At 37.5% G+C, this 27,127-nt stretch overlaps 1 protein-coding gene across 10 annotated transcripts; it reads right to left on the bottom strand.

Annotated features, from left to right (window-relative positions):
• Nucleotides 1-825: 825 nt before the first annotated feature.
• Nucleotides 826-27,127, bottom strand: ALDH18A1 (aldehyde dehydrogenase 18 family member A1). 10 transcript variants are annotated; one of them, XM_087932970.1, is made up of 18 exons: nucleotides 26,808-27,127; nucleotides 18,679-18,792; nucleotides 17,097-17,320; nucleotides 16,057-16,206; nucleotides 15,866-15,970; nucleotides 14,081-14,239; nucleotides 13,164-13,254; nucleotides 12,748-12,872; nucleotides 10,571-10,715; nucleotides 9,296-9,369; nucleotides 8,198-8,297; nucleotides 7,402-7,622; nucleotides 6,885-7,022; nucleotides 5,701-5,896; nucleotides 4,936-5,057; nucleotides 3,608-3,794; nucleotides 2,418-2,513; nucleotides 826-1,728 (listed from the first exon to the last, which is right to left on the bottom strand). In XM_087932970.1, the coding sequence occupies exons 2-18, from the start codon at nucleotides 18,761-18,763 to the stop codon at nucleotides 1,547-1,549; spliced, it is 2,400 nt and encodes a 799-aa protein (XP_087789096.1). In that variant the 5' UTR covers nucleotides 18,764-18,792; nucleotides 26,808-27,127; the 3' UTR covers nucleotides 826-1,546. The 10 variants fall into 10 exon arrangements, with proteins under 10 accessions (XP_087789096.1, XP_087789100.1, XP_026557047.1 ...); XM_087932974.1 differs by having other exon boundaries at nucleotides 14,087-14,239; XM_026701262.2 differs by having other exon boundaries at nucleotides 27,066-27,127.

The following is a 27,127-nucleotide window of genomic DNA, read 5'->3' as shown; positions in this document are numbered from 1 at the left end:
GGAGTTAGAAGATTAAGGCCAATAGGCAACAAAGCCCAGTACATCCATGTTCAAGACAAAACTGAATCCTTCCCATACTTGCAGTATCACAACTATAATTTTCTTATAGCTTTCTACCATTGGAAGAATGTACCTCAAATACTTCAAATCCTGTAAAAGTATAGCTTTCTAAGTCAGGAAACACAAAATGATATCGAATTGCTGTTTGGGCATTACATAATGGAGACTAGATTAAGTACTACCTTCTCTTGTATGGAATGTTTAGGAATAACAGGTATAAATATCTGAAATATACAAATTTAGTGTTAAGAGTTTATGTTTACCAGAACATTCTCCAAAGGTTTTTATAGCTCCTGATAAAAACCTTCCTTGGACTAGGTAGTTTTCACTGGGCCACCTAATCAAGCAAAAACAAAAACAAACAAACAAGGAATGCACACATCAACACACAACTCATCATGTGGAAAATTAAACTGAAATCTACCATGAATTAAGCCTGTGAGAGGTATAATGAAAGCAGTTCAGTTCAGAAGGTCAAGTGCCAATATTGGATCTCAAAAACATAAGCTTCATGGTTCAGCTGGAAGCTTGCTAATATGGGGAAATTAGCATCTTGTTCTGAATGATGTATTCAAAATAGAAATAACTACCACTTCACTCATAAGTATATGTGAGCTTAAAAGATTAAAAAGATTTTGCCAAACAAAAATAAGGTGAGTGCTAATCAAGTACAACTCCACAATGTGTGTTGCAAGCTACATAAATGTGTCACCCATTGTTAGTACAACACAATATATATTTCGAACAAAATGGTTGAATCCATAATTTTATTGCAAGGGAGTTTTATTTGCAAAACCATAAAATTGGAAAAATATGTTTGTCTCGGGAAATAATAATTCTATATAAAATTCAGGAACAAAATATTTGATACAAATATTCATTAAAGGGTCATAGTGAAACCCCTGACTGGTACAACTATTACTGTCCTAGCCTCTTATCCCACAAGGCAGCCAGTAATTAAAGGATATTAGGCATGAAAAATAATGTTTGGAGGATAAAGACCATTTATTTTGTACCTGGAAAATTTATTAAGATAATTCAATATATTAAATAAGAGATGAACTGATGGAGCACTTTTAAAAATTAAGTTGCTACAAATTTCTAGAGAAGGAGACAGAAAGAAAAAAACCCAATGTTTTTCCCAAAGCAAGAAAAGCATCAGGGAAAAAAGGCATTCAGTTCTGCTACTAGCCGAAAACTTTCCAGTGATTTGGAGTGAACTATGAAAGACCTGATGACACACATCTTCATTAATGACAGATCAAAAGTTCTTTTTCCTGCACTGCAAGAGATCCTGTAATGCATCTGCATGTGTCCCCTACACAATGCAGTTGAGGGGGTGGGGGGGAACTAAAGCAGAGAACCCCACTTTCCACACTCCTGAGCACCCATAAAAACTGCATGCCTAGAAAAGGCTCATTTCCTTCCCAGGCTAGGTTCTGAAATAACAACAGCCCTATAAGTACCAAGCTCTTCACTCAGATTCTCAGTTAGTGTTCCTTTGTGGGATGGGAAGGTTCTCGTGAAGGTATTTCATGCTCCCTTGCTCGGAAAAGTCAGAAACAATGTGATTGTCCCCACGTAGCAACCACTTAGTTGTCAAGAGCCCCTCAATTCCCACTGGCCCACGGGCATGGATCCGTGATGTGCTGATGCCCACCTCAGCACCTGAGGAAGAAAGATAAAAACAGATTTAAAAAGAAACAGAAAGGGGGGGAAATACTCTCTAAAGTTACAGGCCATGTTATCCAGATCATGTTTTCCCTCATTTCAAAATCTTGCCAGGATTTACTCATTTCTATCTCTTGATTTATCAGGTTGTTCTCTCCTTCTTGAAACAGTTTCTCTTTATTCAGATTACCTGGGTTCCTTTTCTGACACAGCACTAAATGGAAAGCAGTTAAATGTGTTCAGCCAATATCTGGTATATTTCTATTTAAATTGCATCCTCATGCTAAACGCTTACATATTGTCTATGGCTTACTTTATCATTCATGCCATACTTTGGTTGTTACAGGCTGCTGTTGACAATTGCTTCTTGATTATGCACTGATTCCATTACATCTTTCCCACAATATTTCCTGAACAGGGCATTTTAGCAACATCTTACACTGGTTTTAAGTGCTCTGCTGGTTGTATAACCTCCACCTCATCAAGATTCTTCCTGCATTTTGGCTTAAATTGCTCTAATACTAAAATATCCCAAAGCTTTTTAAGGCAGTTTAGCAAATCCCCTTAAAATATCAAATGCCAGAAAGAAAAGTCAATCATACTTGAAATGCAGATAGGTTTAACCTAAAGATAATGTTTTGCATTTAGCTTCAAGCATGCAGAGAGCAAGTAGCACGTTCCCTTACCCAGCCCAAAACGATAGCCATCTGAGAAGCGAGTGCTGGCATTCCAGAACACACAGGCACTATCCAGGTGCTGTAGGAAGAACTCTGCTGTGTTCTCTGAAAACAACCAAAGGGGGAAAAAATCATTCTTACTGAATAACTTGTTTTATAATAGTATTATGCTGCTGTGGGAAATTCTAATTTAAGAAAAATCACTTCTTTGAACCTGTTCTATGTGTTGCATCTATTTTTTTTATTAATGTGATGCTAAGATAGTTTGTACTATGCCTGCAACTAAGAAACAGATATTTTGTCATAGATGAATTCTGTAGGTTATCTTTTTGAAAATCTAACCTGCAACAAAATGTTCTAACGTTCCTATCTTTGATAAAGGCCAGGCAGCTAGGCCTTCTTTCAGGATTTGTCACTCAAATATCTGTGGCCACACTAAATTCTCACTGGAGATGTCTCTCTCTTCATGTGTCTCTTCTAAAAGTATTAAAGGTACTCAAAGTACCAGCTCCAAGGCCTGCCGATCACTCCCAGTTTGTATATTGTTTCGACCAAGAGGGATTCATCCCGGAAAATGATCATACTGTCCCAATAGATCAGTGGAAGAAGCAGGGAATAATGGGCAACTGAGAGCTCTAGCAACAGAGAGCAGCCTTAGAGAGAAATAATTAAAAACAAGTCACAGGGAGGCCTCTTTCAGATATTACTTGTGCAATAAGGATGCCACAACATATTCCATCTGCGCTTCTCTGGAAACATTAGGAAATGCCAGCCGCATCAAGGAAGGTGACAAGAGCATCTTTCTTTCCTTGGGAGCTCTGTTCACAGAGGTAAGACTGGAAATGCTAGTGAGGAAGTGGCTGAAGCCAGTGGCAATGGCAGAGGAGACATGGGGGGCAAATATGCATTGTGGCATTATGATGCAAACTTTGCCCTTGCATACCTCTATACATGAGGTTGTGATGGAAGTACAAAAGGACAGAGCTTGTTTTGTGATGTCAAGATGCAGTTTTTGTCATTTTGTCATGTATAGGATTTGAAATTGCATCTACAAATGCAAGGGAAGACAGACAGGCATCATGCAGAATTTTACCTTCTTAAACAGGACTTTCAGAAGCAGCCTGTGTGCCAACTACCCTGAATCCTTCACACAGACATGTGCATTTTATTGCACCAGAGGAGTCAATTTTGCCACTAACCATTCTCTGTGATGATTACATCTGTGTGGGAGCTCCCATATTTATGAATGTGCTCAATAGCATCTTGTACACTGTCCACCACTTCAATGCAGCATTCCAGGTCCCCGTATTCTGTGCGAAGTGATTTCACCTCTGAAGGGCTAAATGTAAGATAGGAGGCAAATTTGGGGCCAGCATGTATCTTTACCTGATGAAAGACAAATACACTTTACTATGCATTCTTTGCCTAATCATTTTCTGCACAAAATATTTTGGTTACATAGATGACCCAATGCACACATTGTACAACACAATCACTTGATTGGTGAAGTAAGCCTTAATTGGGTTTGCGCATCTTACTAAACTGTAAGTCACGTTACTGAGTGTGTTTTCATACAACCAAATATTATTACATTATTTGTTAAATTTATATTGTGCCTTTTCTCCATGAGCTCGAGGTGGCTTACATGAGATTATTTTACCCCCACAATTGACCTTGTAAGGTAAGTCAGGCTGAAAGGATGATTGGCACAAAGTTATCCAGAGTGACGTGTGAATCCAGCCAAGATGAGTAGAGTGCTAGGTGTCATGTGTTTGCATGCACAGTACCCAATTCAATCAGTGGCATTTCCAGATAGAGCCAGAAAAGTCTCTGTCTGAAACTTTAGAGAGCCCTATCAATCAGTGAAGATCAGCCTTCTCTAACCTGGGATCTTGTAGATGCACTTGGACTGCACCTCTCAGAATTCCCAGGTTGCACACATTAATTTGGCTTTGGGCATATTCTTCTCTATGTGTCTCTGGAAAAAAAATCTCTCAGCATTGGGTCAAATCTATTCAGTCATAAATTTTTACATAGGAATATAGATGAAGAATTTCTGTCTCATTTGTGAGGCTAGTTCATAGTTGTTTTTTTCAATCAAGCTCTCGACCTTTGAAATTGTAAATAAAATTCTTTCACTATCCAGCACTATAATCTGGTTCCAAGAATATTACACAATAATCAATCAATTTTCATTGAGGAATTCTGCGTTTCCAAGAACTTGGATTCAGGACTCTCAAAAAGAACCTTATTTTCAAATATCTTTAATTTTCGTCCAATCTAAATAAGATTGCAAAGAATCCCAAAGCTAAGGTGCACTATTAGAAAACCTGGTTTCAATCAATATGCGCTATCAGGGCAAACAAATACTGCTACTGATATATATACACCTCTTACTCCTGCATTTAGAAATTTCTCAATGTATGCATTGATAGTGTCATCTTTTAGACAGCACCCCGCACTGCACTGAAATTACTGACAGCCAATTTGTTACACTTAACCCCCACTGGAAACCATTTTCACTTGCCTGTTCCACCCGCAACATGTCAATAATCTGATCAAATACAGGAGTTCTCAGCAAATCCCGATGTATTAGCAGTGTCTCCAAAGCATTGCAGGCTGCAGGATATTCACATTTTGAATCTCTCACTGGAGGAAGGAGAGATAATTGGTTTAATTCAGTGTTTAAAGACATGTTTAAAGAAGCTGGAAAGCAATCATCCTACAGAGTGGCATTTTCCAGGTGTCTTGGACTACATGTTTGAAGTTATGGTGGCCATGGAACAACTACTTTCTGGCCTGTAAAACACTTCCAGAGATTGTAAATGGTGACTCCACTTCCCTACAATCACAGATGTTGTAAATGGTGATGCCACTTCCCTGCAGCCATGTGACTGCATTTGGACAGATCAGCTTTACGACTGATTGTGGCATTCTGCAGTCACGTGACAGCAATTCACAATTTTTTTGGCCAATTTCTGGCAAAAAAATGCCCATTCAAATTAATGGGTGTATTTAACAACTGTGGCCAAAAAAAGAGCAGAAAATTACTTCTGGTCATGTCGGTGCCTCTACATATGATTGCAACAATCTACATCTATAATTCCAGGTTCAGTTACAATTGTAAGTTGAGGACTACCTATATTGCTCCTATGTTTAGGGATTTTGTCAGTTTTACTGTACATTTGGATCACAAGGCTACTCTATAACATCCAAAATATATAGATAAGTAGAGACTTGACTTGACAGTTCACCTCCTCCATGCGTACCCTTAAGAAACAAAATCTCTCACCTATTCTAGTAACTTTCTCAACACTGGCTTCCAAGTCCACATAGATATGGCAAATCCCTTCACTGTGCCCCATCACTGGGATTCCTTTGGCTGCTTTTTGGATATCCCGAACCAGCTGAGATGAGCCACGGGGAATGATCAAATCTATTAATTTATCTAATCGGCAAAGATCTTCCACTTCTTCTCTGGTATTCACCTGTAAAAACCAAACCAGTCAAGTCACAAATATTAGTTTATATAAATACAGACAAGTGTGTGCATGCATATATACGTTTATGTTTGGGTATATATGTCTCTATGTGTACATATACATGCACACACATGTATTTAAATATGAATATATATAAATGAATTCTGTAATGAGTGAAGATTCATCATGAGGCTAAAAACAGATTAACAAAAATAGTTTTGTTAGGACCCTATACAAATATATTTAGCTATTTTTAAAATTATTGTATCAGCCATCACAGTACTTAAATTCTCCTTTACAAGATATTTTTATTTTACCCTATTTTATGTTTTAAATGTATCCTTTGAATAGCATTGTAAATTATTATTGTTAAATTTATATAGCTGCTCAACTCACATATAGGTGACTGAAATCACTTTGAAATTTTGAAAATAAAAGTTGTATATAAACATTGTTTAACTATTCATTCAATTTGATTTTGGAAGCTTGATGTATACAATTATGAACAACAAGTTTGTTAAGATAAGACAGCTCTAGAGAACAGTGTCTGGAATAGCCTGTTCAACCAGTCACAGATTCTCAAGTGGAAAAGCACAGCCTCAAATGAAGAACATTTTCACAATCCTTTCCTGCTCCAAAAAAATTTCTTGCATTGCACAGATCCTTAAGCTATAATTTTTCGATACAAAATTCCAACAAACTGCAATTAAAAGAACAAAAAATCTGTTTCAGATGCAATAACCTGCAACATAATTTCCAACAAAGAACAACTTTGTTGAAACATTTACGACCAGTAATTCTCACTTCATTTCCTCATCCAAATATTAATTTCCAAGTATCAAGCTTTTTCTTAAAAACAGAAAAGTGGCAGTATTATGTTGCTTGTACTCTTCTTTCAAAAATGCAAGTGATTTTGACATCGATTTGAGGTTTCCTTATCTTACAATAACATTCCCCACTGGAGTTATCCTAGATTGTGTTCCTAAGCTCTCACCAGTTGCACTGCATCCTTCACCCCATGAACTGAAAGTGCTTTTTGAGTCAGATGGTGAAGGATTTGATTGCTGTGTAAAGCCTCTTTGCCTCCTTTTAGCAACAAACCATTTCCACTAGCAATAGCCAAAGCAGACACCTGTCAGGAAATGAGAGAGAACAACATAGTAAGAACAGTAAAGAACAGACACACCGTACCATTTTAGTCTATCAGAACAGCCTCTTTCAATCTGGCACCCTTGAGATGTATTGTGCCAAATCTCTAAGAATTCCCAGACACATTTCCTTGTTTTTCTGTAACTGGATAAACACTAAAGATTATGAATCCACTAGGAGAAGATCTGCATCATAAATTAAATATATACTATTCAAGCATATGAGCTTGAGACTGAAATTCTATTTTAAAGAGGCAAAAGAATGATCAGAGAAGTGATTTAAAATATGTTTCACAAATGAAAGTACTGTATGTTTCTATTTCACAATAAATAATATTACTACTGATAAAAATGGAACAATACCTGGGGAAGGCAATCAGGACGGGATTCAAAAATCACTAGCAAGACCCCAATAGGCACAGTCACTTGCTCAAGTTCCAAGTCCTTTGCTATTCTTGTCTTTCTAAGGACACGGCCAACGCTGTCTTGTGAGGATGAAGCAATCTGACGCAAACCAATGGCCAAACTGTTCAGCTTGGAGGTTGACAGACTGAGTCTCTTTAACAAAGGCAGAGCCAATCTCCCTGAAATGGAATCAGAAATGAGAGGGCACAGATCAGTTGCAACAGTTAATGGGATCCACAGTAAGGCAACTCTGGGAAAGGTAAAATAAACAGCAGGGAAGAAGTCTTTCCTATTCCTGGAACAGGAGACCTAGTTATTCATTACAAAGATGTCTTTTTCTTACTTTCAGTGGATAATACAGCGTACAAAAGAACAAAATATAGTCAGGAAGAAAGGACAAGAAGGTGTTAACCACACAGTGCTTAAATGATGCCATAGAATCGTGTATCACTGATAGTGTTCATGTCTGAACTATTACAAGTGACCAATACCAATATGGCAGTGATCACATCTGCAGCCATAGTTAAAACAGCTAATTCCTAATTTATGAAAAGCCCCCCCCCCCAAAAAAAAATCAGGACTACAAAGTTTCAAAGGGATTTGATCAAATATTTCTGAATGCTTGCAGATTGCTTCATCAATCTTTTCAGGATGTGAAAACAAAAAATAATCAATCTCAAAAATGCCTTATCCTTATGAAAAATCACTCCTATTCCATAAACAATGTTAAGCTTCTGAACCCTTTTCACAGTACCTTTATTCTCAGCCTCTTCCAAATCCTTTTTGTTAGCCTGAAGAATCTCTTCTCTTTGGTCTGTCAGAAGATCAGCAAGATGATAGATGATCTCAGCTCTCTGTAATAAGAAGGGCTCATCAGCCATGTCATTACAGGTAGTTTTTGATAACTTACCTTTCTGTAGCTTGAATTTAGTCAAATACAGTTCCATTGGTCATCATTTGTGCAGACCACACCCAATGCTGGAAATGGTCAGCCTCTTGGCCAGTACATAAAATCTGAACTGTTATGTCACCCCACCTGGTTCATGGGCTCAAGTAAAACTTTCTCAGTGCTTTCCGCTTTCTTAGTGAAGAGCAACTGTTGCAAATATCCTGAAAGCATGATTCCTGGGCGCTGCTACTACTTTGCTTCTCCTTAGGTGCAGATACTTTAAGGTGCAGTCAACACTGTTCTTCATAAGAGGTGCATAAAAAGGATCCAATGTCAACTTTTTGCAAATGTGTGCCCTCCAGATATATTTCCTATCATTTCCATCCATCAATGACTTGATGAATGGGAATTGCAAATGGTGTTCTCCAACACATCTGAGAGCACTACCAGATTAGGGAAAGCCATGGTACAAGAATATAAGTACCTTTGTATAGAGAAAAATCCACATTAACATTTCTGCAAGATCCATTCTTGTATATGGGTAGTTCTCAACTTGCAAACATTCAGCAACTGAACTTACAACAGCACTGAAAAAAGTGACTTATGACCAGCTCTGGGCTTACAACCAATGCTGCATCCCCATGGTCACATGATTAAAATGTAGGTGTGTGGCAACTGGCATGTTATTTATGACAGATACAGAGTCCCAGAGTCACATGATCACTATTTGCAACCTTCTCACCTGACTTACTATAATGGGGGAAGCTGGATCTTCTTAACAACTGCTTAACCATTATAGCAAAAAGTAAAATTGGGCATGTCTCACTTAATAACTGCCTTGCTTAAAATGGAAATTCTGGCTTTCTGATCGTAAATTGAGTACTACTGTAGTGCTGTTGAGCCACAAACACCTACAGCTATTTGGAAAGTTACAGCGTTTTGTATTACAACTGGAATAAATACCTGCTCAGGTTGCAGTGCTGCCAAACTTCTGCCTCCTGTTCGAGCCATTTCTGCCTGCTGTTCTACTGTTGGTCCTTTTGAAACCAAGCAAAGAACATTATATAGTAAACACTGATCTTTAATTCCACCATGTAGTACAAGGATATAATTTTAAAAATTTAATCATGTTTAATACCTATTATAAATTGGAACACGTAAAGACCCAATTATCAAAACAAAACACCCAGCCCTAAACTAACTCTATCTAACGAGGGATCTACAACCAGCCTATCCCAGGACCTGGGTCAACCTGACATTCTTGAATGTCATAAGGGTGAGAGATGTTCACTCTGACCTTTTGTCCTGGCAAACCAATCACATTTAATTCATACATTGCATATTGTTCTTTAAGTATCTCTCTCTTTCTTTTTTGAGGATCTGATCACTTCTCTCCAATCACGTATTTCTTAATCTCCTCTTTTCCTTAGCCGATTCCTTCTTCATCTATTTATTTTCAAGTTTGATCTTCATTCCTTCTCATTCTATGAGCAAATCACCTCAAGGTACTTCTTTTATACTTTTAACTTACTTTTGTATTCTATTCACATTAGCATCAATTTATTCTTGACCCTATGACTTATTGTTCTTTTATGCATACTGTGTATTTACTGTACAATATTCTCCTGTTATGTTACACCTGACATATTGTTCATATAGCAAAGTGGCCAATCTGATGCATAGTCATCTTTGCTTCTTGTAGCATCCACCATTCATTAACAGTATATAAAATTCTGAAGTGAACAGAGCTAATATTTACCAGATCTAGTTATACAACCTCTTCAGGTTTTATCTTATCCCTTTATTTGGCTCCCCAATTATGATTTAATATGTTTATTAGAAAAGTCTTTTTTATTAGAAATGTCTTTTTTTCCCTTTTTTGTGCATATAAAATTCAAAATTCTGAAAGTGTCATAATGCTCCCAAATTCATACAAATCATGCTCACATTTCAAAAGAAACCTTTTCCCCTGCAAGACACCTATTCATAATACTTTAATTGCTAATAGAACTTCCATGGCTTTATGGCTTTCATGGTCAAAGGAACAAATAGCTTAAAGGCTTAAAATTGCCTTCCCCAACATTTTTGGACTAGAACTTCCAGTCCAGGGGGAAAATTCTAGGAGTTGGTGGTTCAAAGGACCTAGTGGGCACCAGACAAGAGAAGTTTAGCCTGCTGTGTCCTGAAAATTATATTCTTCTTTCTTTACAGGTGATAGTTATGACAGCCCCAACTTACCTGCAGGTTTTACCTCTGAAAAAAATGTGCCAACTTTTTTCCCCTCCACAATATCTGTGATGACATGGCCAGAAATCTTGGGATGTGTTCCATTAGCAATCACAACTGAAGTTCCTCCTTGAAGAGCCCATAGGGCAGCTTTAACCTGTAAAAAGTACATTTTTAGATATTCACAGTAACGAACTATTTTAACCTTCTGGCATATGCCAAGGATGCGTCATCCATCTAATTATTTTTCTGTAAGATACAGAAATCAGAAACATATTTATATTTATTTCTATAGAAATACATACATCTACATATAAGGGCAGCTTGTGGTTTTAGTCTCTTTCATGGACAAAAAAACAGAATGCAGAAGTAAACTTTCCATTTAAGGAATTAGGAGATTTATGCAAAAGCATCAACAGACGTTCCAAAGTGCTATTTAAACATCAAGCACTATGCAATCTACAACCATCTTTATCTATTGGACCGGATGGAGTTTGTGCCTACTTCTTAAAAAAGCTATCTGCCATAGCTTCTTTAAAAAGCTAACTGCCATAGCTAAACCTCTAAGCATAATCTTTGAAAAATCTTTCAGGACCAGCTCCTTGCCAAATCTATGGTCACTAGCCACAGTCATTCCCATCTTCAAAAAGGGAGACCCCAGCCTAGTTGAAAATTACAGACCAATTTCTTTTTGCTGTGTCACCTGTAAAGTCATGGAATCAATTATTAACCAATCCATTATCCTCCACTTAGAGGCAAGCAACCTACTCTCTAACAAACAGTTTGGTTTCAGAAGGAAACTGTCCTATAACCTGCAACTCTTGCACTGTAAAAACATATGGACTACACAACTTGATTAGGGCAAAGCAATTGATGCAATTTACATAGACTTCTGTAAAGCCTTTGATTCAGTGGTACACAACAAACTACTCCTAAAACTAAGGTCTTATGGTATCTCTGGACAACTGCATAACTGGATAGAAGCATTCCTATCAAACAGACAACAAATGGTCAAAATTGGGAGTGTCCTATCAAATCCTGTACCTGTCAACAGTGGTGTCCCCCAAGGCAGCATTCTAGGACCAACTCTCTTCATACTCTATATTAATGACCTCTGTGATTATATTAAGAGCAACTTCGTTCTTTTCGCTGACGATGTAAAGCTATTCAACACCACTGACAATGCTGCTACCCTTCAAAAAGACCTTGACTATGTGTCAGCATGGTTAAACAAATGGCAACTTCACATCTCAACAAATAAATGCTCTATCTTACATATTGGCAAAAAAAATCAAAAAATAAAATACAAGCTGACAGTCAAGACCTTGTTGATGACAAAAACTTTGTCAAGGACCTTGGGGTACTCATCTCAAATGATCTAAGTGCTAGAGCCCACTGTAACTACATAGCCAAAAAGGCATTAAGAGTTGTTAACCTAATCTTACGTAGCTTTTTCTCTGGTAATACTACAATATTAACTAGAGCATACAAAACATTTGCTAGACCAATACTTGAATACAGCTCATCAGTCTGGAACCCGCATTACATATCTGATATTAATACAATTGAGAAAGCCCAGAATATTTTACGAGAAGAATCTTCCATTCCTCTACTCGTAGCAGAATACCTTATGCCACCAGACTTGAAATTTTAGACCTAGACAACCTAGAACTACGCCACCTTCGGTTCAATCTAAGTATAGTATATAAAATTATATATTGCAATGTCCTACCTATCAATGAATACTTCAGCTTCAACCAAAACAATACAAGAGCACAAAATAGATACAAACTAAAGATAAACCACACCAAACTTGATTGCAGGAAATACGACTTCAGCAACAGAGTAGTCAATGTCTCGAATACTCCACCTGACTCTGTGGTTTCTTCCCCAAACCCCAAAATCTTCAACCTTAGACTGTCTACTATTGACCTCACCCCTTTCTTAAGAGGTCTGTAGGGGGCATGCATAAGCGCACCAAAACGTGCCTACCATCCCTGTCCTATTGTTTCTTTTTTTTTTCTTATTCGTATCCATTTCATGTATTTATAACCATGTTTATACTTATACCTGTTATCTAATAATTGTTTGACAAAATAAACAAAAATAAATAAAAAATAAATCTTCCTCCAGAAAAATAATAAAATGAAACAGACATTTATGAGAAATATAAAGAAAATCTGACCAACCTTGGCCTCCATGCCTCCCATCCCCACTCGAGATTTGGTTCCGAAAGTCACAGACTGTTGGTCTCCAGGATAAAATATATCTATGAGTTTTGCATCATCTGACCCTGGAGGGCTATCAAAAAGTCCTGAAATGGAAGGATAGAAATGAATCTGATGCATCAGATGGAATTAAAGTATCTTTGATTCTTCCCTGGTGGCATTATTAGTTTCAAATATCCAGTCAACCGCAAGAGTGATAGCAGAACCAAAATAAAGCGCATGAGGCTGCTATCATTCTTGTTTCCTTTTGAGGTTGTGTGATATGGGGCAATTTGAATATTGTATAGTCCAAAACCACCTCCCCCCCACTCCCTTCCTGAACCAAGACATTGCATAAACACATTATTAATTTGGTTAGGCAATGAAATATCTTGTACCTTCAACATCGGAAAGAACAATTAGCAGATCTGTCTTCATTTCCACAGCTAGCCGTGCTGCTAAACTATCATTGTCCTTCACACTAATTACCTAAAACCCAAATAATAAAAAAGGTCAGTAACACTAGCCAAGTGAACTACTATCTGTCTAATTAATTCCTAGCAATGCAAAGCACAGAAGTGGCCCTGAGGGCGATTTGCATTTGCATGGTTAGGAGTCAACAGCATCATGTCAACAGTCAGTCTGGCAAGTCAACAAAAAGAATAAATTGCTACCTCCATAAGCAGTGAGATAAACATATCAACCCTACTCACTGTATTCCTTCCTACTCTATGCACTAAAGCCATGTTAGCATGCATTAAAGCTCAATTAGGTCAACTTTAAAAACGACTTGGAAAGATTGTTCTGGACACCATCTGAGCACAACTCTCTTTGCTATTCATTAAAGTAACCTAACTTTTATTCCAGCTTCTGAAAGGCATCTCATTAGTTGAAAGAATTTATAAAGATAAAGGTTTTTATCAGTCCAACTCTAGGGTGTGATGCTCATCTTCATTTCTTAGCTGAGGTAATCAGCATTGTCCGAAGACACTTCCATGGTCACGTGGCTTGCATTATATGCCAAGGCGCATGTTACCTTCCCATCAAAGTGGTACCTATTTATCTACTAGCATTTGCATGCTTTCCAACTAGTAGGTTGGTAGAAGAATTTATAAGTTAATGTAATTCTTAAAACAGCAGCGTCTTTTTTACAAGCTCATATGAAAGTCTGAAGATAGGCCTTAATGAAGACTTTAATGAAGGACTACACAACATGCAAAGCATTTCTGAAAAGCACGCATGGCCATACCAGTAAGCATGTTGGTGTACCTACAAAGAAGCATGTACCAACCACCCACTAAAAGATGTTACCCACGTTTACCCCCTGCAGGTCACTGTTAGGCTCTGGGGGAGGAACCACAGCATCATTGGTATTGATGATAGGAACAATATTCATCCGTAGCAGCTCATGCAAAGTCCCATTTAAATTTCTACGTTTCTGCTCATCATGGAAATCCAGGTTAGTAACCAAGATCTGAAAAAAAAGAAACTATTCTGACAAAAATGATCCTCTACCAGTTTCAGTATGATATGCAAGATTAGACAGATACTACCCACATTTCCAAATTCTTAACAAGGAACTGTATTTGACTTAGGCCAAAAGCATACAAGCATACAGGAAACTGTCAGGAGTTCAACCCAGTGATATTTTACTACAAGAGGGGGAAATTCTGTATTTTTTTCCTTTTTAAATTTAGGGGACTAGTGAAAAAGAGGGTCAAAGGAAATGTCTGAAGAGCCAAGCCTCAACATTGTGCCTGGAGGTTATAAAATATTACAATAATTGCTGCTCAAATACGAGAGTATTCCACCATGTAAGAAGAGTCAACAAGTCCTGAAAGAGGCCAGCATGGCATTCAGGAAGCCATAAAATTTAAAGTGTCTTCCTTCAACAAACGGAAAGTCTGTTTCTAACAAAGTAAATAAAAGCAGAAACTCTTGTCAGAAAAAAATGTAAGGCAACAACAAACATGTCTGTTTCAGATACTGGTACAATAGCAATAGTACTTAGCTTATATATACTCCATAGTGCTTTACAGCACTTTCTGAGTGGATTGCAGAATCAGCCTATTGCCCCCAACAATCTGGGTCCCCATTTTACCATCCTCAGAAGGATGGAAGACTGAGTGAATCTTGAGTCTTGAGAAATAGTCATGAAAGAAAAAGTAACTAGCTATATAGAAGTATACACTTCGTTAAATGAAACTCACTATGTGATTCTGCAAAAGTAAATCCTGACTTAATAATTTTTTATAGTTATTAATAGACATGTGGGGAGAGAGGACTTTCATTAAAATCTCTGTGTATAAACTTAGAAGTCATGAAAATGAGGATTTGTTCTTTTATGATTATCTCAGACATGAAGATAAAGGGAGAAAAGGGGAAACGCATTCAGACTTCCAAGATTCTTTAACTATAACTTTACAATAAAGGAAATCAATTTCATATAATCACAGACAAAGGTTGCTGGTATGTTTATTTTAAAAATTCTTTGCAGGTTTGTTTTAAAGTGCAGTAAATTATTTCTAATTTCTTTCTGCTAGGTTGTTTAAATTTTTTACTGAATTAGAAATTGAAGTATACTGCCTAACAGGTAAATGATCTTAGCTGTATGCTTAACTATTAGGTATACATACATACCCACTCGGGACTTCACAAGAGAAAAGAAAAAACATAAAAAAGGAATCTGCCATTCTCAAAAAATGCAACCCTAGGAATTATCAAATTCTCAAATCTACTAATCTACTAAATCTACTAATCTACTACTAATAATTATACATCTAGACTATAGAGAATTTGGCGGCATGTTTTACTTTGGTGTTGAAGGTGCAAGCCTCACCCCCTGCAGTTTGTCCCAGTGCTATTACTTGAATGAACAGGAGCTCCTAGAACAGAGTACAAAAGTACCCATTGCAAAAATTGGCACTATTAAGTGTTATACCTTGATTCTGGACTCTTGACGAATGTATCTTTTCTTTTATGTACACTGAGAGCTTTTGCACCAAGACAAATTCCTTGTGTGTCCAATCACATTTGGCCAATAAAGAAATCTACTAGCAGCCCTCCAGAGCCTTCACAAAATGTATGCAAAGTGTTTTACCTGAGCTGCACAGATGCTATATTGTGTGAACATAGCCTCATACAGTGCCATCAGCCCACTCTGACCAGCAGCAGCACAGGCTCGAGCCTCCAGCACAGGAATGGCCTGCAGAGATCAGAGAACACTTCAGTCAGCTATGGCAGCACCTGTAGCATTTCCAAGAACTTTGGCATCTCTCCCCAGTTACTCACCATATCTTTGAGCTGGTTCTGTCCTGAGTGAAGAGCCTGTCTCACACTCTGTGAAAGCAAGATCTCATGACGGAGACGTTGCTTTCCAAACGCCACTGCACCACTGGTAACAATCATCATCTCCCGGCCCTGGTTTTGCAGCATTGACACCTACGGGTCCAAAAGAAGAAGCCCTCTGTCTTTTTATGCTGCTTTGGTTTTCAAACACAACTGCAAACATTCTCCAAAGGAGCAAGGACGCTTATGTTGTCAGCGTTCCAGCAAAACCAAACGCCAATCAAAAACTGAGACAGGCATTTTCTCAATAGTTCCATTTTATTAGAGTTGTCATACTGGCACCTCTGGGAAAACCCGAATCTGAGAATACTGGGTTTTCCCTCAGTAGTTCAAAAAACCAAATCCACCCCCTGCACCCATTAGTTCATCACATGGTCCAATCACCATCCGTCCCAATTCGAGACATCCCTTAAACCACTCCTCATCCAGGTGCAGGAAAACCACGACCTTGACCAAAAAGAAGAATGCTATTATGCCTGACTACATATGCTCCATGAAATCCCTCCTCCCAATCTCCCAGGCACAGAAATGTGGCAGCATGGAAGCTTCTGGTGTTAATATGGCTTCCAAAGCTGACATACGTTGCGTAGTATCAGTATATAAAACCATGCAGTGTCCCCACAGCAGTTGGGCACTGAAAGGATTGAAATAATCCCGAAAGAGTGTAATTTATCCATTCATAGGTACCAGAAAAGGTTCGAAGATACTACCTCTCTTACTTAGGACACTCATGAACACTTATTAATGTTCATATTCCTATGTATTCCTCATTATTTAATCAGCAAAGACAAATAGTTAACATATCAAGGACTAGAACAAGGAGAATACAAGAGGAAGATTCTAAAGCAATCTGATCAATTGACTGAAGAAGGATTTAATCTATTGTGGAGCATCCTCTTTTATACGCCAACACTACCAACTTTAGCTGGTGTATGGATTTAGAATTTAGATCAATCAGCTAGGTATGAAGGACCTTGAGTTACCTGCTCAACGATGGATGCCAATCGGCCCAGGGCTAGGCCACATTCATCACCTCGAGTGACAACAGCACTCCCCAATTTAACCACAATTCTCTTGGCATGCTTTAGCTCGCTGCGATGTGCGAAAGACTTGCCATGGGTGCGACTGAGGGGTACTGTGATAAAAGGTATGTTACTCCAGCCTCGGGCAGACTTATTCCTCAACACCAGGTTTGGAGCCAGTAAGCCTGCAGTTGAAACATAGCAAAAGCATCAGCTGGACTTACCTATCCCAATTCCTCCTCCCTGTCCCAAGTCTGAGATGGAAGCTTCTATTTCCTGTTTGACTTCAAGTTGACAAAGAAAACATTTGTCAAAGTAACCTCTCAGGCACAAACAGAATCTTCATACAGGAAGATAAACATTTCAGGGGTTTCATTATCATTACCCATTTATTATCCATGTATATCAGGACATTATAATAACTTTTTAAAACAAACACTTAAATTAAATAAAATACCGGAGATATGCTCAGATGGCTCCATTGCTTGATGCCCTTTCCTTGTGGTTGGTATACAGGTAGTCCTTGACTTACAACCACAATTTAGCCCAAAATTTCCATTGCTAAGCAAGGCATTTGTTGAGTTTGCTCCACTTTATGACCCTTTTTTGCTAGTTAAATGAATTACTGCAGTTGTTCAGTGAATCATGTGGTCTTTAAGTGAATCTGGCTTGCCTCACTGACTCTGCTTATTTCGAAGCCAGCTAGGAAGGTTACAAAGGGTGATCACATAACCCTGGGACAGTTCAACTGTCCTAAATATTGGCCTCTTGCCAAGCGCCCAAATTCTGATCACACAACCTTGGTCATAAGTCACTTTTTTCAGTGCCATTATAACTTCAAACAGTCACTAAATGAGTGGTTCTAATTTTAGGACCACCTGTATTTATTTTTATAATTTGTATTTTGACCTGGATTTTATATTGCCTGTTTTCATGTTTGTTGCAATTTGATTGATGTATGCTGCCAGAGTAGTGTTTTGTAACATGGGAGGCCATATAAATTTGATTAATAAATAAATAAAATGTTTTTCTCTATTTCAAAAACATGTTTAAATATAAAGCTGCCTCATAAACTGCCTCATCTTAAAAAAATGTTAAACAAAAATTTAATAAGCAACGTTTGTTGAATAATCAAGTTGCATCTTCTTTTAATTGCAAAAGCAGGAACTTCAGTAAGAATCTCCATTCCTTCTTATATGTCATTTGTATTTATGAAACCTGAAAATAGACACTGATAAGCAGATAAAGGAGTCAAACTAAAACCTACAGTAATTTTCCAGTTTTGTCAAAGTGTTGAACTTTTCCTCTAGAATAAACTTCAAAGAGGATGCCATGCTTGTAATCAATAACATTTCTGCTTTCAGGATCAAAGCTGCCGCAGGACACAAGAGGGCAGAGTTGTCCCTGGCTATAAGTGAAAAAATGGTGCTGTTGTTGGCCACCTATAGCGATCTAATTGGGAATTAAGATACCAGGTCTAGAATTCTGCCCAAATGCATCCTATTAACAGGAGAATCACCACTCCCAATCCTCTCATACATACAAGGATGGGATCCAGCCACATCAGACACCTGCCAAAATCGACCTGAGGAACGCAGGGAAGGGAGAAGAGCCAAGCGGTGCAGCATTGTCAAAATCTTGATGAACCCAAGAACACCTGCAAGGAGAAAAAAGAGGAAAACCGGGATGATTTTGTATGGTACAATTTTCCCATTGCATATCAAAGAGAACTTCTACAGCTAATTAGAAAAAAATTCTGGGAAAATGCCACTTTCAAAATAAAGCACGGGTTTCTCCTTGCATAAATTGAAATGGGGAGGAAAGATGAAAATATATAAATACAAATATCTTCGTTTTGCAGAACAATGAGGAATTCTTTTCAAAATAGACTGGAAAATATTGTTAAGATTAGCTAAATCACTTACTTTAGCTAATGAACAATTACAGACTTTTTGGTGCTTTTATTTATGAGCTGTGGTGTCACAGTGGGTAGAAGCAGTACTGCAGGCTAATTCTGCTGACCGCTGGCTGCCAACAGTTTGGCAGCTCGAGTCTCACCAGCACAAGGCTAACTCAACTTTCCAACCTTCCGAAATTGGTAAAACGAGGACCCAGCTTCTTGGGGGCAATATGCTGACTCTATAAGCTGCTTAGAGAGGGCTGTAAAGCACTTTGAAGCAGTATAAAGTGCTACTGCTATTTCAGGTTTTACACAAAGCACACAGAGTTAATATTGGAAAAATACCTTCAGAAATTGAAGATAGCTAAACCATCCTCAAATACACAGATTGAACCAATACTTTTCACCAAGCAACCTTTTCTATTTTTATTTGCATAAAATTAAAAGTGAAAGCACCGGAGACATTTTTAGGCACTTATCACTGAAATAAACCCAAAGCCCCAATAAAAACCAATGTAGGCTATTACTAATCAATGTATGTATGCATGTATCAATTTGATATGCATACATCTCCAAAGTTTAAAGTGAAGATATAGGATTACCTAAAAGCACTGCTAATGATAAGGATTTTGTATTTAACAGTTGCATCTGTTTACTTCTGTGGCAGCTTCTGACTGCTTCCACTTTATTTCTTTTCATATTGTCCCATTCATTCTCCCACCAAAAGTAAAATTAAGCTATACTGGAATTAATTTAAGTGGCTTTCCACTTCATTGCCCTGGAGCATTTTAAGCTATCATTTAAAAAGCCAAAATAATTAACTTTTACATAAATACATATAAAACCAAGTGCTTTGGTTTTATACTATTATAAGACATGTCATATTTTTTAAAATGTTAAATTCAGGGTTGATACAAAAATGACCATATACTACTATATATTATAAACAAGTTTTTCCCTGAAAGATATTTAAAACATGAATTAGCAAGGTGCTCATAGCTGGCTCAACTTCATTTCATCCAAATTTCTTACATGAAATTCCTTTCAGCCAAGCATCACTATTTATTAAGAGCATGAAAGAAGTACATAAAACTTTAGTTTCCTGGCTCTGGTTTGGCAGAATTAATCCAAAACAGAAGTCTTGCAATAGATCCAAGAATTACCTTTGTAACATATTGCTTCTAACATTTAGCATTGTTACCTACTTTTCATAAAGAAAACACAGAAGGGAGAGGGAGATTTCTATCAGATGCAGCAGAAAAATGTCAAAAGGCACTTAATTCCTGAAATCCCGGCAAAAGCGTATTAGCCACCAATCCTAGAGCTGCTGGGATGAGCCACATCAGTTCCACCAGGAAGAGCTGCCAGCAGCTGATGCAACCCGACTCCCAACCATTGAGGCTTTGCCTCTCATACTCTAGAGTGTCCGATGAAAAAGTTCCACGTTGCAGCACAAAATCCAACTTAAATGTCAACAAATGCTATAAGGCAGCAGGCACCAGTGCAGACCAGATGTATTACCTACCACTAAGATGCATCTCTCAGCCACTTACTAGAGTCATCGTCTCCTACAAACACCCGCTCTTCTCCATTTAATAGCTTCCCATTGTCCTCTCTTAATTATTATGCTTGTACAGATCACAAAGAATAAACTGCATGCATACTGTACCAAATAAATGCGTATCATTCCTGTTACTAAATATTAGTAACAAGGAGAACCCCCAAATTAAACATGTATCAAAGTTTCCAATCTTATAAATTTCCTCAACACAGACACAGTCATCCTGCATGCCTTAATATAACTGAACCATACATTGTTTAACAAAAACAACTTTAAAAGTTGTACAGGTGGGATGCTGTTCTCAAAGGCCCTCATTATCATGTTGACGAAATTCAAAAGTAAGCCACGGTCTATTTTCTGCCCAATTTGGCTTCTTTTTACATGCATTGATCAGTCACCTCTTAGACACAATTTGTTGCTTCTCTTCGGCCACATGTAAATCAAGTGGACAGGAATCAAGTATACAATCAGATCAATCAAACTGTTCAAAACATCTTGTCTGTATCCTTATGCCCCATCAACCAAAGATGACTGCTTTCAGCCAGAGTACATGGTGCCCTGGATGACTCCATAAGATCAGTTCCAAGTATATTGTCAGAGCCAAGTTTGGCTGGAACTACTGTATTAAAAGAAGTCACAGTGACATCCTAAGACTTAGTCTATTAGAGAAAACTATGCGTATAGGTATGTAGCCTGCAGAAAAAAATGGGTAGCTGGTTGAAATGAGATGTATGGTTGCTAGTAAAATACATAATATATTGAACCAAGGCTGTAATCCTACCTCATCAACTTTTTTCTCTATCAAAATCATCTCAATGTAGAAAAAATTACATTCTGTAATATCCAAAGCTTGATAAAGAAAAGGACTTATTGCCATAACAATTCTAGGGATGGGCTAAGCAACTACTGTCTCATTTTATGTAGGAAATATCAGTTTTCTTCTTCCTCCCCACTCTTCATCAGAGTATACACAATTTCTTAACCTTCACTGACATGAAAACAAGTTACCATATGTGAAACTACCTCAGTGCAATAAAGCTAAGCAGAAACTAGATGAGTAAATTCTGTACCAAAATCAATCTTCTGGACTATCACTCTTGCTAAGGATTCTAGCTAGCAAGCCATCTGCCACAATGATTTATTTGATTTTGCCTTCCTTTATTTTCTGACTTTTTAAATATACAGTGCAAATTTCTTGTTACTTCCAGAAAAGTTGGATTTCTCTAAATGTGGATACTTCTTTTATTTCTCATTCCTATTTTTGCTCCATTTTCCTCAGTGCCAAACTAGCTAAGGTTATTTTTAAGTGGAATATCTGTCCAGGAGAAATGGTATAATGCAAATCACAAATTCATAAGCATCTTTCTTTCATTGATCAATTTTCAAAGATCGTGAGGGTAAAATGTGAAGAAGAAAAAGATATGAAAATGAAACTTAAATATTCTGGGCTGATCATTTCCTTTCCTTGGAGAATTCAATTGCCTATTAGCAGTCTTAGGTATCTTTTACTCGCTAAAAGCAAGGTGTTAATATAAAATCATTAACTAAAAGTAATTATTTTTTTTAAAAAAAATGTTGTGTCTTTATTGTCTATAATTTTTTTAAAATTTCTTTCTATTCCATTACATTTGAAAACTTTGCTTTAAAAATTATATAATTTATAACAAACTTATTTTAGGTATAACTATGCTGTGAAATAAACTGAAAACAGAGGCTCCCTGCACTTCCTGTTCTTCAGCAACAATATGTTGGAAATACAGCATTCAGCTGTTTGGTATTTAGAGATATACAAAGCTCGTCAGTGTGGAGTTAATCACGATTTTAGACACAGCTCATTGGTTAGCGGTATATTTTCTAGTGATTAAGTGAGATATTGTGAGAAGCTGATTGTTGACAGCAAGAGAAGAAATAAAAAATATTTTCTCTGCATCCTGCAAAATAACAAAGAGGACAAAAGAGAGAAGTTTGAAGGCCCAAGAAAGAGCACCTGTACTGGTATGCTCACAAAAGCGTCCCTAAGTCCCACAGAAATGAATTTTGATATACTTTTTTTTTTGAAAATTGTATTTGGGTTTTCACAAAAATAAAATACAAATAAAACTTCTTTTTTGAAAATAGCATGGTCCCAGGTTATTACTTCTTCATAGACACAAAACTCAATTTCATGCTCATTTTTATATTCTATTCCATATCTTATTACCATTTTATATTTTCTACATACCGTGTTTCTCATATAATAAGGCCGGGTCTTATTTTTTTTTTGAGCCCTGAAAAAATGGGTAGGCCGTCTTTTGGGGGGTGACTTAATTCCCCCCCTTGCATGTTCGGGCGGGTGGGCAGTGACAGCTTGGATGTTGACCTCAGCATTGGTGGGGCACTTCGTATCAGGGTCAACGCAGGCAGCACCATATCTGCGTGTGCAACAAAAGTACTTCCTAACGGCAAGCCCCCCCACCATTCCCCCCCATTTCGCATGTTTTAATATAGGCCTTAATTTGGGGAGAAGGGCTTAATTTCATTTCATGCCTATAAAACATGCTGGGACTTCCTATTGGGGGAGGCCGTATTGTTGGAGAAACAGCGTAGTTTTTCCCCTCTTCTAATTTTCTCAACTTTGTTTTGATTATCTCAATTCAAATCATTATATTTATACTTTTGTCTGTCCTGTTACAATTTCACATTATCTTTTCTTATTAAACAAATTTTTTAAACAAATTTACCTGAAAAGTCCACAGAGCCAGACCTGGTGTTTATTAGCAATATTATGTCTACTATAAACATTCTACTTGAAAGATACTTCTTGAATTTTGTATTTGCACACATTCATCTAAATGTAATCAAATTCGGACAATTATTAGTCCCATCTATAGAACGTTTTCTGGACTGTGGAGTCAGATTTTTGTAGTCAATCAATTTATGAAGCATGACTGTCACTGATGACTTGTATCAATTGTATGTGACCTGCGTAGGTTCACAAACACCTTATCCACAAGGAGATTGGCATAAATGAGACAGGATTTGGGACTTCATGCTTTCTTGCTGAGAACAAGTGACACTTATTTAAGTGCAAGGGGGTGTACTGTTCTCAGTAAAGGAAGGGAAGAAAGGGAAAAGCACAATCCTAGCTTTACTGAATAAAAGATAGCAACCAGGTAAATAAAAAATGGGGCAGGAAACTTGCTTCCACTAAACACAGTCTTACAACATTCAATAATTTATTCAGAGCAGTACAATGGCTGCTTCCAAATGCAACAGCAAACTTTGGTTCATCCATTCAGAAATATAACTACAATCTCCATGCTTCAACTCTTTTGTAAGGAAGAACTAGAAGGTTTGTTCTGATCAATAATAGTTAAACATTATGATCAAATACTGACAAATTGTGGTTCCTATAAATGGCTTCCCAAAAACATATGAAGGTTCAGTCACAATCCCAAACTACGGTTAATTGAATTTGAAAGCAAAAGGATCAAAATCTCTCGTTATAAAGAATAGAATGAAAATGTACAAGTCCCAAACTTACCTAGCTTATACCCATAATAATCAACGATTTATAAATTCACCCAATTATAGTTCCTCTGCAACACTTGAATGTTTACAGATACTGTTACTACATAGTATTCTATAATGTGCATTCAATTTCCAGTCTCAATATTACAATTATATTGCAAATGATTTCTGCTATCTTGTTTTATATCTCAGCCAATGAGAAGTATATAGAAAACTGATAAACTTGTTTTCCTCCTATCCCCAAAATGTCAGTTTCCATTTTGCAAATTTTAGTCCTTCACTGTTACTACACCTTCTTTAAAGATATAAATTATTTTAGTGGAAGACAGCGGTCACAGATTATTTAACCAGAGCAAATAAATTATAAAAAGTAAAGTGTGTAAATCAATAATCATTTCACAAAGATTTTTTCAAAATTTGTTGTACAATATGTTAATTACATACTAAAATGTAATTTTAAGCTAAATTATGTGAAAACCGCATATAACAAAATGAAAACATACATAGAATATGTACACTCACCATTTAATATAGGAGACCAAAAGTAATCTGATGTCAAAACAGGACTTACCTGTATGGCATTGGTTTATTTCTCTTCGGAAAAATTCTAGTGCAGGACTTAGCAAGCTATAACAAATCCAACTTGTCCAGTCTGGCAATCTGTGGTAGCTTGTGCCTCACATTTCAGAGGAAAAATACTGCTGCCCCCACCCCACTAATTATGTGTGGATCCAATCAAGTAGCATAAAGCAACAGGAAAATTCCAGATCAAAGGCAACAACAACAAGGGAAATAAAATAAGATGTAATTGCTGTCATTTAAAAATAGCCTGCATTTATAATAGAGTTCAGGTATGTATATCTGTCCAGATGTGGCTAAACTTTCAAAATTTATCACCATTAAAATATGATCACTGGGATTGCTGGAAGTAACACTCCATCAACATTTGAAAGATCCACAAATTTTCCATCTCTGGTATAAGATGGAAATATGATTAGTATTCCTCAAAAATTTTTTACATGGCAGTAGTTCATACTTGTATTATTCTCTGTTCAACATCTGCCTGCTGGCTCCAACTGGAAACTCCTTCACTTTGGAGCTTTCATCTCACACTAAAACTGATGCATCTGATAAACAACTCTAGTTCACCAAACTGTTATGAAATGGAATTTCCTATCTCCCTATTTCTTTTCTGAAGATAATAGCAGAATTTATTCATGAAATATATATTGACTTCTGTTTTAACATGTCCAAGCCTGATGACAGATACAGGAAATAAACTGATATTTTATTTTTATTCAAATATGTACTTATATGAACTTTAAAACAATCTATACCTCACTTAACTGACTTGCTTAGTAACAGAAATTTTGGGCTCAATTGTGGTTAAAAGTTGAGGACTACCTGTAAACTTTCCAGTATTTGGGGGGCTGCCACAAAGAAGAGGGGGTCAACTTACTCTCAAAAGCACCAGAGGGCAGGACTTCCTAATAATGAGGAAAATTAACCAGTGGAACAGCTTGTCTTCAGAAATTTTAGGTGCTTCATCACTGGAGGATTTTAAGAAGAGACTGGACAGCCACTTGTCTGAAATGGTATAGGGTCTCCTGCTTGAGCAGGGGGCTGGACTAGAAGACCTCCAAGGTCCCTTCCAGTTCTATTCTATTCTACATGCCAATTGCTTGAAAGTATGCCAGGTGTCTGGAAATAGGGCAAAGGCAAGCTGGGATCACTGATGGGCAGGAAGCGTTATGGAGATACACTATATTGAGGCAGGCCATAGCAACATATTTCCATTGAACCATTTGATAATAAGGTGTACCTCCCATTACAATCTGTGAGAAAGCCAACTACGTATTTTTAAATATTCAAGCAAGACCTGCTTCAAAAAGGTTTCTCACTGTAATAGTGAATTAAAGGAAGCAAGTTTGTATAACTGCTGCTATAGTCCAACGTAACAAATTATCAATCTGCTCCCATTACTGTATTTAAATCCCATACTCAAGTTGTGAAACCTGGAAATATATATCTTTTTTGCTCAAACAGGCAGCATATGAAATACCACACCTCCTTTTCCTCCCCTTTCTTAAGCCATAATGTCTTTGCTTTTTTAAATCTACCTATTCACAAGGATCTGATGTCAAAGTTCCTGAAAGTCTAGCATAAACTTTTATCAAGCTAAACGGCCAACTAAGGTGGAATTGTAACAGGATACTACAGCTTTCTCATATTGAAAATGTTGTGATTAACTTTTCTATGAAATTCAAATTGCTTTGTAAAACATTCTTTGACATGAAGTACTGCATGTCAAACGAACTGTTAACATAAACTTATACCATCATTGTATTATCCTACAAGGACAATGCACATCCTTCAAAGCAACTAACCTTCTTCAATCTGGTTCCGATTTTTATCAGCCTTGCTAAATTATTCAACAGTCAGAAGGGCACTAGATGGAACTTTTACTAAAAAACTGGGGGGGAATAGCTAGCCATAGTTACTAAAATTCTTGTAAGACATATTTTCAGGCCAGCAAATGAGTCCACTAGTGGAGCTTTCACTCTCTTTAATGTGCTACAGAAGGCTCTCTTGTATTGCACCCCACAGTCACTAACCAAGCTCGTGCCCTATCCACATGCAATTTAGAGGTGGGGAGTACAGTAATCTGTAGTCGTGTTGAGAGTTAATCTCCAAGAATTACCAGGCAGCCGTCTGCCATAGAGACTTGGGAACTCTGGTCTCAAGAGAAACGGATGGCCCCGGACTGGGAAAGGGATATTGATGGAAGCATTCAGACCCAGCAAAAAAACGCGTCTTCCTCCTCGCGAGGAGGCTATGTAGACCTCGCCTACTCCGAAGCTCCCAACCCCAGCAGCACCACCGCCCAGTGCAAGAACGGCGCGACGGGACCCCGAGAAGCCCCGGTCGAGCTCAGCCAGCTCTCCCCCGCATCACTTACGAACGTCTGAAGCAGGAACCCGAAGCCACGCGACACGCCCAGCGAATCCGCCGGACAGCAGT

This window comes from Pseudonaja textilis, chromosome 4, assembly GCF_049901715.1.
Source record: "Pseudonaja textilis isolate UNSWEBS1 chromosome 4, rPseTex1.2, whole genome shotgun sequence".
NCBI lineage: Eukaryota > Metazoa > Chordata > Lepidosauria > Squamata > Elapidae > Pseudonaja > Pseudonaja textilis.
Note: the sequence above shows the minus strand (reverse complement) of the source record. Positions and strands in the feature narration are given on the sequence as shown.